This window comes from Protopterus annectens, chromosome 3.part1 (assembly GCF_019279795.1).
Source record: "Protopterus annectens isolate FY-2018-M chromosome 3.part1, PAN1.0, whole genome shotgun sequence".
Taxonomy (NCBI): Eukaryota; Metazoa; Chordata; order Ceratodontiformes; family Protopteridae; genus Protopterus; species Protopterus annectens.
The window spans coordinates 1,493,360,355-1,493,375,325 of record NC_056732.1 but is presented as its reverse complement, the minus strand read 5'-3'; the positions used below and the strand labels follow the sequence as shown (position 1 = coordinate 1,493,375,325).

The following is a 14,971-nucleotide window of genomic DNA, read 5'->3' as shown; positions in this document are numbered from 1 at the left end:
TGCAAGAAAAATGATACGAAGGTTATTGGTTCCATGGACCTGAACCTTATCTGTGACTGTAACAGAGCTTGCTGGAGAGACAGATTTGTATCCCAAAGGCCACCTCATGTATGCAATAAAAGTCCCATCTTTGTAAAACAAAGCCCGTCCCTCACTGTCTTCAAAAAGAATTTGGATAAATGGATGGGGGACTGTAAATTCACTCCTGGAGTATTGCCCATGTCTCTTATGGAAAGAGGCAGTCTGTAGAATGACTCAGAGCTCCCACAGCCAAAGACCCACTACCCTGATACTACCCCATCCCATATCTGGGGAATGAAGATGTAATATTGTCACATCCTGGGTATTATTGGCTAGGCTTGTAAAGGCTGTTGTGTCATTAGCATAATAATCACCTATGAACCTATATACCAAAATAAGTAAGAGGAGTGTGGAGATGCAGGAGGACTTGCCCCCTTCCAGCAAAAATATTTTGTTATTTGCATCTGGTTGGAGTTTTGTCTACTCTGTTTCACCAGGTTGAAGTTCTGATTGGCTGCAACTTGACAAGATGCTGTGGAACCTTACAGTATATTATGTATGTGCATTTGGAGCTACTGTAGTCATGGGAAAGAATAGATTTCTTGTATGTGTCATCACAATTCACAGGATAGTTTAGTTTCATAGGTGAATATTAGTTTAACTGCCCTGAAGGGCCATTTTAAGCCTAGACAACAACCCAAGGTCAGAATCAAACTGTGCACCTTGTGTCTATAAAGTGAAGAACTTAACATTATGCCACCCTCACCCCCAAGGTAGTCACAACACAGAACTGAACCCTAGTGTGTGTCATTACAATATAGTACAGTACAGTTATACTGTAGTTATGACACAGAATGTATAATTGTACAATATACATTTGCCAGCTGTAGCATGTCTTAAACTCCCGCAGAACTCCCTATGCTGCTTACTGCCCATGGCTGAAATCAACCCAGATAAAAATTATTCTACAAAAAACACAATCATAGTGTTCAGTGACCCCCTCCTACAGTCATATCTGTCATAAAATGTCAACATTTCACAATAGTTCACTGGTGTCTAAATACACCCATCATCCCCTGAGCACAATTGGCATATTCCCTCAGTCATCTGCACAAGTAGATCCATATTCCCCCATCCTCTCCACAATTAGATTCATATTTCCTCAGTCCTCTGCACAATTAGATCCATATTCCCTCAGTCCTCTCCCTTATTATCATAAGAACTGGAGAATGGCACATGCTCATTCTGAACAGTCAGTTTATGATCATTGATTAAACATCAGTAATCTCTTTATTTGTTAAGCAGTGTACTTTTATCAAGAAGTTTGAGCAAAAAGTACAGTTAAGCAAACAAGTAGAAGAAATGCATGGACTAGAGTTACAGTCTCCAACTGTGCCTGAAGCAGAGATGCTCAAAAACAAAGTACTGACATAAAAGGCCAAAGATTACAGATTCGTAAGACTGGTTTCTTACAGTAGAATGGCTTCATCAGTTCCTCTTCCCATGTTCTTATGCTGGTATTTTATTGTTTTCAGAAAAGTACATTTGTTACATACTGTGCCCAGAGGTCTCCTTTGTAAATAGGACTCACTTTGCCCAGAACAGCTAGGTATTGTACCTACACAGCACATTAATGCAATACTTTGTTAAATCTAGCTTTATGTCAGCTTTATTTTTGCAGAATCATAGAAAATATGGAATTATGGAAGTCACTCCCACCCACAATTACCTCCGTACCATCATGCACCCACTTCAAAACTTTACTAAAAGCGCACCTAAAAACATGCTGGCTATGCCCTTGCAACTCCCACTCTAATATCATCCACCCCATCCAACTACTACCTTTCTTTCCACTCCACTAACTACCTTGATTATAGCAAGCTCAGATGCTCATAAGCCTAGTACTTATTATACAGCAGGAACTTCTCATTGTTACATTTGTTAATGCCTGTTATGTACTTCACAGATAAAGATTCTAGTTGTCTACTGATGTACTATGTTCTTCATCTGTAAATATGTTGTAAGAAATTTCTATGTTAAATTGTTAATCGCTATGTAATCCAATGTAACTACTGTCTGTTTATTTTACTGTGGAGCTTTTCTCCCCGGGCCTCCGCTGAAAATGGACCCACATCCAGTCGGACACTTCCGGTCAACAAATTTAAATAAATACATAAATAAATAAATAAATACAGCACAGAAGCCGTGTAACTTAATTAGCCAGTGGTCATTATAAGTGATACAAGTGTCAGCAAAGCTAGTTATTCACATCTGCTCCTGTTTAGATAAAGCCCTTATCTTGTGGTTCCAGTGTTGTCTGATAACAGGATGATCTGTGTTACTTGACATCCATTGTGTTTTCTGACCAAATTACCATCCACATTTACAGTTAACTTTAGGGGTGGCCAGCCCCCTGGATACTCTTCCATGTGTAAAAAAACAGATGCAAATCCTGTAATAAAAGAAACCATTTTTTCAATAAACTACAAATGAGACTTCATTTTAAAAAGGGTCACTCTCTGCTATGAATGTCTAACTAGTATGCTCTATACTCAACTTCTTTAGTGGTAATCCTGGGAATGTTCACTTCCCTCATATCTGGCATTACTGGGAGACCAATATACCATTATCTAATTAACACTAAAACAAAGAAACCAATAAACCTGTCTTGTTAGCAAAGGCCAACTGTGATTTCCTGCTGATAAAAGCATGTCCTGCATCCATTATGTATTCCCACTCAAAACAACTTTAAAGTAATATTTCCCTATGTATGGACACTTCAGATGCCCATTATGTGAGTGTTTGACACCTAGACCATATATTTTTATTTTAACAAGCATTTTATTTTATTTATTTCATATAATGAAACTAGCCTGAATCTCATGGCCCTCTTCAGCTATGATCTTGCTACACAGAAAAAAAAAAGGCCTTGCAAAATGTTAGTAAGTACAAATATAAATCGAGTAGAGTACATGGCTGCTGAAAAGGTCTTGATTTTAATATTTCTATGATAGTGTACAAAGGCGGTAAATACACTGCATCCCGTGAGGAGGAAGAACATAACTGTATGTATGGTGAAATCCAGATCGTCGCTGTCAAACATGGTAAAGACATAAGTTAGCTTTACATACACTTAAGTAGGAAAAGTAGGTGAAAGAAATAATGAATTAATTATTTCCTGCAAAGACGTATAGTGTTCCTGAAGTGACTGCTGGTCAGCATAGCCTCACATTATTGCACCAATGGTAAAGCCCTAATAGATAGGGGGAGTGCATTCCAGGCCTTTCATTCACACACACACACACACACACACACACACACACACACACACACACACACACACACACACACACACACACACACACACACACACACACACACACAAAGCCTTGGTAAAGCAATCTAGAGGAAGCTTGGAAGGGCAGGTTTAAGGATATGAATGTGGATGAACACAGACTGCAAGTGAAAGACCTGAGTTTAAGAAAGAGTATAAGGCTAGAGCAGTGATTCGGAAAGACAGTTTTTGTAGGATAAGGAGGAGGGGAAGGCAGGCTGTGGGTAATGAGAAATGTCCAGATTTGTTAAGTATGATTCAACAGTGTTGTAGCCAGGGACCTTGTACAATGAACCTGCATATTGATTTCTTTAGCCTCCACTTGCTTTATTGAGTGATTTTGAGCAAGTCAGTTAAGCAGGCAGTGCTTTCAGGCTGCCACTGAAAGTGATGCTTGTGTACAGTGGGTTACCTTGGCAACAGAAAAGGTTAGAACTATAGTAACCTAGAAATGGTGTTTTGGGTGCTTCTGTACCAGTTTATCAGGTTCAAAAATGATATGTTAAAACTTATCGTCCGTTCTCTCAGGTGAAAAATCAAATGGGAGATCCAAGTCCAAAGTTTAAACTTCTCAAACTCTGAAAGCAACATGGCACAGTTCTCAGAAGATACTCATTTTTTCATCACATAGTTTTCACTTAACCATGGCCTGACAAGCCTGTCTCCATAAACAGGTATTCTTTTGGCAATTTTTGTAACTTAACCTGAGATTTTGTGTCCTCAAGAGTTTGTTGTGTTAGATTATAACCTGCAAAGAACAAATCTCCCTCCATGAGGGGGAATCCTCTGCTAGAAAATGTGTTGATGAATGTCCGTTTGCCAAGATAAACTTATTGGATCATGGTTTCATTGAAAACTACTCATTGGGATGAATCATAATCCCACAAATGTATACGTTCTTCAGAAAGTTAAGAAGATGTTATTAGTAAATGAACCAGCATCAAGGCTTTTAAAAGAACAACTGGACCCTGATAGAAGGAAGGCAGAAGTGCTAAAATTATTTCTAAATCTGTCTGATACCCTTGAGAGAGGCCTCCCACTTATTCAGCAGTGTGACTGTTGAGCAGTTTTTTTAGTAAGTTAGGTAGCACTGGCAGTTTGAAGAGGTAGACACCAGCAGGTGACTTGGATGGCAAGGTTTGGGATACAGGTGTGAAGACAGCATGCATAAAATGAGTATGGATGACACAGTAAATCACAGTGTCAGAGAGAGAGAGAGAGAGAAAGTAAATGAGAATGTACAGGTAAAGCAGAGGTTTGGCGATAAATAATGTGCTCATCTAGAGGAAAGTGGGGTGTAGTGAATGAGTGTACGCAGTACTTGAATATATTTTTTCTTAGAGTAGAAGTACTTGATTGGTAGTCTTCTTCTTCCGGCTTTTCCCAGTTAGGGGTCGCCACAGCAGATCACCTGTCCGCTCATGATTGGCAGTGGAGTTTTACAGTGTCGAGTTGCCAGCCCGGCACCCAACCTTCCACCGAAGGCACACACACACACACACACACACACACACACACACACAGCCAATTTAGAGTGTCCAATCCACCTGCAGCATGTCTTTGGGATGTGGGAGGAAACCGGAGCACCCGGAGGAAACCCACGCGACCACACGGAGGACATGCAGACTCCACACAGAAGGCACCCCAGCCGAGGATCGAACCAGAGAACCTCTTGCTGTGAGGCGACAATGCTAACCACTGCACCACCATGGCTGCCCCTCGGTACTTGATTGGTAGTAATCTGCGTGAAATGAAACTGAGGCCTAAGTGGATTCTGGATACTGTATCAATGTGAGCTACTAGTAGGGACAGCAGTGTGTGTGTGTGTGTGTGTGTGTGTGTGTGTGTGTGTGTGTGTGTGTGTGTGTGTGTGTGTGTGTAGTATGTCAAGAGGAGAGTGGCAAGGGGGGAGTAGAGCAATAAGAAGTCCCTAGTGAAAGTGATATTTCACTAATTGTGAGACTAGGGTTAGTGGACACTGGAAACAAGGTGTTTAACCCTTAAGTATGGTAACATTTAATTTATGAATTTCGTGACAGAACTTTTTTTGACATAGGAATATCTGAAAAAAAACACTTGTCTATTTTAGATATAAATACACTAGTCAATTTGACCTGTATAAAAATGCCATTTAATTCAAGGAGTTAATTGAAATACTTCAAATATGAGTAATTTTCTAATTACAAAATTAGATTTTGCCCTTTCTATATAAAATTACTTTAACAGATTTAAACATTTTCCTAGTTAGTATTTCTGATGCTAAATAAAGAGTATTGAAAATGTATTGACAAAAGTATTACAAATTAACAAAGCTTTTTTCAAATATCTGTTCTAATGAAGGCAGTTTCTTCACTCTGAAAATATTCATTATTTTCTTCTGAGACTGACATTTAAGCTGTTTCTTCACAATGCACTGCATGTACAATGGTTCATATTCATAATGCTTTTAAAGCTACAAAAAGGAGCTCTATCAGTATGCAAAATCACTTAAATGTCTACATGTTAGATCAGAAGACAGTTATAAAGCAAACATATGGGCAATTTAACTCATAACTGCTGAAAATAACCACACATTTCAGCATGAATTTATTTTATGAGTGGCATTTTCATTACTGAATAAAACTCATTAGTGCTTCCTTCACAGCAGTAATCATAAGTACAATAATTTAATTTATATGTGCTCATAAATGTACCAGACTGCATCCTGACAGGTGGCTGCCCTCTCCTTCCACATTAGAAATGGTCTACGGGGAATTACTGTGACATTTGGGGAATTACTGTGAAATGTATTTGTTTTTTAGGGTTTTCCACACGTGACAACCATCTGGATGATTGCTGTGACTTTTCCCATTTGTTCTCTAACCTGATGAGACTGAGTGCTGCATGGCCGTCACCCAGGCTGGCATTGGCAGATTTTTTTGTGAAGCACCCCACCATTCTCCTATGCATGCCTACAAGGTAACAAGGGTGAGCATCCACTAAGGTGGTGGAAGGGCTTGCCACTCATTTTTGCAAAAGATGATACCTTTATAGTCCCACCCTATCCATCTCAAACCTCCACCAGTGTCAGTAAGTGGCGTGCATATCTCTGGACACACACACATACACACACACACACACACACACACACACACACACACACACACACACACACACACACACACACACACACACACACACACACACACACACACTCTCCCAATCATACCCACAGGAATAGGTGAGCAGGTTCCAGCTTCTCAAGCATCACTCTTCCCTGCCAGCTCCTCCGTTGCTCTGGTCATTATCTGAACTCAGATCAGCTGAACTGGAGTTCAGGCTTCTATCGTCTTTTCCTTAGAGCCAATCCACTATGATTATTTCTGTCTCTTCACTGCTTCATAATTATTTTATAATAAATGGAAGACCATTGTTTCATAAGAAGAGTTGCAAATTAACAACTTTGTCCTCCTGACCTGCCTCTCACACACAGATTGTTATGCCAAGCAACCTACATAGGAAGGAACAGTGTAACACCATCCTGATCTAACTTCCTGTATATCAGACCAGAGTACAATGACGCAGAAATGCTAAAAGAAAGTAACACACTTCCAGTTCAAATTAAAACTAAATGGACATACAAAAAGACACATTTAACAACTACTTTTTAAAATGATAAAGCATGTAAAGCTGAAAAGTGGATGTAGATTCTGTAGCTTAAAAAATTTGTTTCCTTTCTTTTTCCAAAAACAAAACAAAAAAATCCTAAACTGATAAAAATGTCTACAATGGTATAAAGAGTAGTAGCTAGTATAATAATTACCAGAAAATGTGCATGAATAATTATAGCAACTTCAGCTTTGCTCTTGGAAGTCATAATTATTTGTACACATTTCGCAGCACAGAATTTTTGGTAAACATTGTTGCATTACCACTTTACCAGGCATATTTATCCAGTACTGCTGCAGTCCACCTTCAATGTATGCCAACATTTATTTTGGTCAGTGATAGTTTTACTACAAATTTGCCTGGATCACAGCTGGACTGCAGTCATTGCTCTTTGGAGTCAACCTCAGCGTGTTATGATAACGTGATAAACACTATGTTAAAGAATACCCTGATATCTGAGGTTTGTAGTTCCCTACCTCTAGGGTGATGGGCATTTCTTCCTCCTTTCATATGGGTGATTCCCATCCTGTCAGATCTTATTATTTCCTCATTACTTGTACTTTTAGCTTATCATTGCGTATTTGCATCTTTTGTCTTTTCATGCCTGTCCATGTAATCCAGCAGACTGTGTCCATTCACATTATAACATATAGACATTCAGTGATACTGTCTTACATGCACCAGTTCACCATTTGTTTCTGTATGGAAATCTTTCTCATATTTACTAATGTCAGATTGGTGCTTTACCAACAGATTCTGGAACAGTGTTGCATCGTACCCCTAATATCAGAGCATAGAATAACATAACTGCTCTGTGTTAATAATCAGAAGTGTAGGTACTGTAGGTCAGCGAGTGTAGCACAGCCAAACAGTCACAACAGCTGGGAGTGCAATCTGTCTTACGCTTGTCTTCACTTGTGCAGTATCCCTGCTTGCTATTCATCTCAGATTAGAAATAATGTCAAATGTTTCACTGCCATAGTAGTTAGGGGTAAGGTTGAAAATAAGTGCAAACTGAAACTGTAGTAAGTGGCAATTTGATGAGCAAAGAGAAAATTGCTCAGTACAAGAACACAGAATGACATGTGAACATAACATTCTGTAACAACATACTTCACAAGTGCAATGTTTCCGATACTGTGTTTCTGTGCCAGCATTTGTAGTAACATCTAAATCCCACTATAAGAATGGAGTCTATGACTTTATAGCCAGAGATGGATGGGTAATTAACTATGAAATGTCAGGCAAATGTTGTTTGCTTGTAGTGTTCCCTGTAAACCTGAACTGATTGGGGTGGATCTATATAAATATTTGATGCTTGCTTACACAGGACATGACTGTTGATGTGATTGTTACTGAACCAGAAAGCTGCTGCTGTGCAGCCCTGTACACATACAGCAGACAGAGAGTGAGAGAGAAAGAGATTCTGGTTAAACAAAATGGTACAGGGAGCCAGAGTAAATGGAGTCCTTGCCAGGGTTGCCACCTGCCAGGGAATTTCCCTGGCAGTCAGGAAATAAGGATCTCTGTCAGGAAGTGTGGAAACCAGGTTCTCTGTCAGGAAATCCAGTTATAATGAGCACTTGAAAGGTATTTTGTATCATTCCAAGAGCCAACACATTTCTGAAGTATGTTTCTTAAAATGTTTTCTGTTTCACTTGGATTTCCTACATGGATTCATATGCAGTGTAAAAACAATCATTGCTGTGGCTTATGCTTATGTATGTGTTTGGGGGCTTGAAGTATTTATAAGAGCAAGAAGTTGGCCATAATTTCTTCACATTTCAATTGCTGTCACATCAGCACTGCACACAATAAATGGCTGTTTTTGGTGGTCTGGGTAAAATGTGTGGGAAAGGATCAGTGCCTTAGTACAGTGGCACAGAGTTGTCACTTCACTGCTTTAGTCTTCCTGTCTGAGTTCTTGGCTGTGACTCCAGCTGTGTGGAGTCTGCATGTCTTCCTTATTTCTATGTGGCTTTATTCAGGTGTTATCATTTTCTCCAACACCCCAAATACATACCATAAGTGAACTGATGTTCTCTTCCAATTTTCTTAATGAAAGCATATGTGTGTGTGTGTGTGTGTGTGTGTGTGTGTGTGTGTGTGTGTGTGTGTGTGTGTGTGTGTGTGTGTGTGTGTAAAACTTCAGTAATTGCATACATAAATGTTCTGGGTAGTGAAAGCAAAGTATAAAGTGCATCATAGAACATCTGGAACCTCACTGCTTCTGAGGGCCATAATTTCTGGCTGCATGAGTGGTTTACAAGGGTCCAAAGCCATGATCCTCACCTAGTCTAAAACTGATACCACTCAAAAGTGGGTGCAGAGATTGCTATAATTAGTGTGCAGGCTGGGGACACTGTGGCCATTCCTTTACCTCATAGCTTATAGGTGCACACAGGGGGCCACTCTACTGTGTTGGAACAACAAGTTGGAAAGAATTATTGTGATACTTTTTTTCACTTTTTCCTCAATTGAAATCAGATGTGTGTACAGGTGGATATCATCTGAGTGTAGAGGAAAGAAGACACGATGCATATGTACAGCTGACATCAACAGAGTACAGTAACTCATTTCAACCTATTTGCTCTTTCACTTTCATCCTAGTTTGACTTCAGAGGCGTGCAGAGAAGGTGTCTGTCGTTTGGACTAGAAGCTGAGGAGGCATGCTGCGTTGATATGACAGCAGCAACGTAAAATATATGACTATGTTCACTTGTCCTTTCACTTTCATCCCAGTTTAACACTATATGGGTACACAGAAAATCGCTGTCTTTTTTGTGAGGTTGGGAGGAAGGCAATCATCTCAGATATGATTCATGTGTCCTCACAATGTATTTTATTCTCAGATTATGGACAACTACTACTCTATTTTGTGGTAACTACTACGTTGTTAGCCTTCAACATCAAGCCCTGGGCATAACCTTGTTCTTTTTTTTTTAAGAAATAAAAATAATCAGTTTCTTTTCTTAGTCATGATTTTTTTGCTTTTTCAGGCCATCACTTGACCAAGGGTGTTTAAAAAAAGCTGTATAAGTCACTTTAGAGGATTTGAACCCATAGCTTCTGGGGGTTCATCCCACCCAGACTACCAGCATAATTATATTCTTTCCACTGCAGTTTTTACAGTACAGTCTTGGTCAGTTAGGATGTATTGCAAGAATGTAGAGAAAAAGGTGACAAGTTAGGCTAAGTGCGAGAAGACAAAACAAAGGTATTCTGCTTACTATAAGGGGGCAAGTATGGGAGGAAAACAACAGACACTGGGGTGTATGCCATGGTGACAATAGAAAGTGGGTGTAGGGATTACCATGGGATACTTTGCCTAAGGAGCCATATTATCTAAGGCTGCCCATGCAGTCACTGTATATGGCATTTTAAAATTGGTGTTTCTTGGTGCGGCTTGCTAAAAGGGATGCAGCTACCCTGATGCAAGAGGTGTGTTTTCATTATACAGTGGGCATGGCTTATTTATCAGGAAATGGAAGGATGCACAGGTGGCAACCCTAATCCTTGCAGATAAAAATATGGCTGGAGTGGAGTATCACAGGGGTCAAAACTGCATCTGATCCTTTTTACTGTCTATATAAGAGTCACTGCAGAAGGCCTGGAAGGAAAAGTATACTTTTTTAATGATGATTCAAAGATACTCAACAGAGTTCATACAAAAGAAGTAGTAAGAAGGTTGGAAAGGGATCTAACAAGACTGGAAAGGGTCTAAAACATGTCATTTCAAATTCAAAGAAAAAAAAATAATACTGCTGGCAAATTATAACCTGCAAAGGTTATGCATATCTAGATGGGAAACAGAAGTGATGACAAAAAGTTAGAAAAGGACTTAGGGGTGATCATAACTGATGATCTAAACATGGCAGAGAAAGCAGGGATGATCTAACATGGAAGTTGCAGTTTCAGTAGAAAAGAAGATGTTACTCCTCCGTAAAAGCAGTTAGCAGGGCTAAACTGAAGTGATGTGCACATCTCTGCAGACCTAATGTGACCAAGGCCATTGATGAAAGCAAATCTGTGCACACAGCATACCTCAACCTGAAAAAGGCTTTCTACACAATCTCACATTCAGACATTACTGATAAACTTAGCAAACTGAATGTAAACCCCTTTGTTGTAAGATGGGTTGCCAACTGGCTCACAAGCCAGACACACACTATCAAAGTGGGTGACTCCATGTGAACCAGAAGACCTGTTACCAGTGGAGTGCCACAGCGGTCAATGCTGGGCCCCTACTGTTTGGTATATACTTCTCAGAAGTTTAGGTCAAAACTTAGAGGTTTTGGCTGACCAAGTTCGCAGACAACTGCAAACTAGATGCAATAATTTAATCCCCAAATGATGTTAGTATACTCCAGGAGGTTCTCATGCAGACCAACAACTGATGTGTTAGTTACAGTCTCAAACTGAATGCAAAGAAATGCATCATCATTCCCTTTGGCACAAACAATGTCTCCTCATGCTATCAAATCACAACAACACTCTAAGTACCCATGAAGTGGTAAAGGACCAGGGATCACAAGTTGACTGCAGCCTTATCTTCAACCACCATATGTCTACTGGAGTAAGGAAAGCTTTATATGTTGCACACTTGATTAGTAAAGGCACCGCCTCAAGAGCAAAAGAAGTATAATGCTCCATTTGGCATGTTCTGTTCTAAGCCCCTGCAGCAATTAGAGAGACCTCAGGGGTTTCTAACAAAGAAGATCAACGGGCTCCAGCATGTGCCTTTCACAGACTGACTAAAGTCCCTGTCACTATACTCCATATCATATAGACTTCTTAGAAGAGACTGATGCCTGGCATACAGAGCAATCCAAGACCCAAACCTAATGAACTTGCTGCATATCCGTAAATCAAATGAAATTAAGGCTACTCATTCCAGGGACCTAAATATGGCCTGTGACTTAAATTCTGCTTTCCATAATCAAAGGATTCACTTCTCTAAGACATATACAAATGTTCATTTGCATCAATTTGCAGTGAACTAGGTTTTTCATACACAAAGTACCTGACCCACGCTTCTATTAATTACCAGCAATATATATGCATCTTTAGCAAATGAATTAAAACACACTTACTGCTATGATTTTGCATCATGTAGATAGGGTTCTTAAGTTTGCATATAATACACCTATTAATATCAGTAAACTCACAGGGTGAATTAACTGCAAGTAGCTAAATAAATATATTCAGCAGCTCACATCAGGTGGCAATGAAGCGGCATAACTTACAGGTTCATATGTAAGTACTAGGCTAGTTGCCCTTGTGGACAATTTTAAGCCTAGACAGTTTACCCTTCAAAGGAGAAAATCAAACCCTGTACCTTTTGTTTCTGAAGTAAACACATTAACTGTTATGCCAGTGCCAACCCCAAACCCCCTTGCCATGCAGCAAGGGCTTACATTCACTTGCTTATCACTTTGAACTCACTACACATTTGCTCTAGCACGCTGACTCCAACTGGCATTTGTTCAGATTGTCAGACTCTTCCCCTCTCTTCATTGTAGAGTAAAATTTAGTCACTCACTTGTTAGCAAGGAGTGAGTGGCCCAAGGTCAGTGCCTCTCGGAAAAAAAGAATGAGACAGGAATCACATTGCTTGTCAAGAATCACTTTCTCTGACATGCAGTAACTTGGACCAACAATAATGAAGTTTACAGGGTGTGGAGACGTCAAACATGCTCACAAAATTGATTGACTGAATTCAGCTCAAGTAAGTGTACTTAAGCTACAATAATTTATGAGCTTTTGTGGCACAAAAGGATGATGAAAGTATTTTAGTAGTGAGCATATGTAATGGATCTATATGGTAATACATAGAAAATTACATCAGTCTCAAACCCATTGATATGCTTGTAAGAACAACCAAATCTGAAAAATAACACTCAACTGAAAGTGAATTGTGTTAAATCACGGCATGTCCTGGGTGGTGCAATGCACTCATCCTGTGGCCTCATGGGTCTTGCCAGTGATGCATGATACACCACCACTGCCAGTTTATTTAGTGCTACTTGTGCACTTCTTTTATTGGATACTAGCACAGTGATGCAGTGTTAGTGCTTCTGCCTCTCAGCGTTAATTGGAGTGTTAACTTTATCTCCAGGTGCTGTTTAGGTCAGGTTTACATGTTATTCCTATGACTGCATCAGCTTCTTCTACGTACTCTGGCTTTTCCTCACCTCCCAAAATATGCAGTTTAGGTTAATTGCTTACTCAAAAATGTTTCTCAGTTTCTGTTGAAGTCTTTTGTTGCCTATGGTCTCACCTGAAAGGGAGACTTCAGTTCCATTAAACTTAACAATTTAATAAAATTAAATAAATAAATGGTACTTTACTACGGTTTTCTCATTATTACCTCTGAATAATGACCATTTTGGAAGGTCCCTTAAAAGGAAACAGCAATTGTTTACTACATACTGCTATAGTTGGTCAGAAAAAAAGGGCATTTAGGATACCTCTGGTATTTTGCTGTTCTCTGTGGGCTCCATGGCTTGCCTTCTTACTATCAGTGGTGAATGTTTATTAGCTTTTTCCCGCTCCTTCTGAAGCATTTCAGTACACTGAAATTTGTTCTCAGAACTGATAGCTGCACTTCCAGAATTATGTTTTATTTGCTGGATTTTGCTCTGCTGAGAAGAAACCTGCACAGAAGTGGTCACTGACTTTTCATGTTGTTTTGACAGTTTTTCAGCCACTTCAAAATGAGGCCTTGATTCTTCTGACATTGGATGACCAAGTAATGTACCTGGCCTCTGGTTATGCTCATCAGTCATGTGTGAACTGCAGAATCCTGGGTTTGAAGTTGTGCTGCCCTTTCTTGGTGAAACAAACTTAGAGAAAGCAGAGGTTTTACTATGTGGCAGACAGTGTCCAACTAATTCATTTTCAGTAGCGCATTTCATGCAGTCCGTTTTTATAAGCATTTGTTTACCATTCTCACCTGCTGTCTGATTCAGCATATTTCTATATCCTACCATACTGCATTTATCATTGTGAAACAGATCTCCTTTAAACTCAGCAGTTCTTGTTGCTGAAGTTTCAGCTGGCTGTCCTTTATCAGTTTCAGTGTAGAAAGAGTATATGGGGCTGTGTGTTGGTGTTCCTGTTGCCACAGAACGTCTTGATGAATTACTGTCTGTCAATGGAACTGGAAATAAGTTGTCAGGGCACTCCAGACCAGCAGGCGACTTGCAGAGATTTCTTAGATTCCTTTCTGGTGACTGTGTGTTTGCATACGAGAGGTTTTCTTGGATGGGAATGTAACTGCAGGATCTGTTGTCAGTACTATTGCCAAATCTGGTTACATCACAAGGCCAGCTGCTGGAAGCACAGGTCATATGACAGGCAGAGTCTTTATATTTTCTTAAATGAGATGTTGAAGCATGTTCATATTCCCTGTCCCCTACACGTTTGATATCGTAAGATACAGCTTCTGATTTTTTCACTGAAGGGCTATTCGTTTTATTTAAAGATACACCACTCTGCTCTTTAGATTTGTTGTCCTCATTTCTTTCTGAATCAGTCACATGTTGAGATAAATTACGTGTAGGTGTCACTTGCAAAGATGTGCTTCTTTGGGGCACCAGCGGACTATTGTTTGTTATTGAGTTTAGTCCATCTGGAGGGCTGGTGTTACCAGAACTGTAAGGCATCTCCTGTTGCTCCCTACAGAAATACATCTGGTTTTTCTGGTTCATTTCGTCTGTATTCCAGGGACTCCTGAAAAATGTAGTAAAGGTTGTGACTCGTTTAACCAAGCATTTGCCTTAACTTTATCTATCTACACTGCTTTTGTTATGTTCAGAGTATTTCAAACACAATAATGAATTTAATCTGCAGAACAGTAAACAGTATGTGAAATGCAGGTCCAGTAATAACATACAAGAATCTGTATTCATCAAAAATGAACAAAGAAAAAAAGAAGCAAACAATATCCAAGAGGCATGTTAAAGC

General features: G+C 39.6%; 1 protein-coding gene across 2 annotated transcripts in view; it reads right to left on the bottom strand.

Moving 5' to 3' along the window:
- Positions 1-14,971, bottom strand: part of LOC122798530 (uncharacterized protein KIAA0408-like) — a 108,200-nt gene that overhangs the window by 22,507 nt on the left and 70,722 nt on the right. For both annotated transcript variants that reach the window (XM_044067557.1, XM_044067558.1), the window contains exon 5: positions 13,474-14,737. In XM_044067557.1, coding sequence (XP_043923492.1) covers positions 13,474-14,737 — 1,264 coding nt within the window. The remainder of the gene's footprint in view (positions 1-13,473; positions 14,738-14,971) is intronic.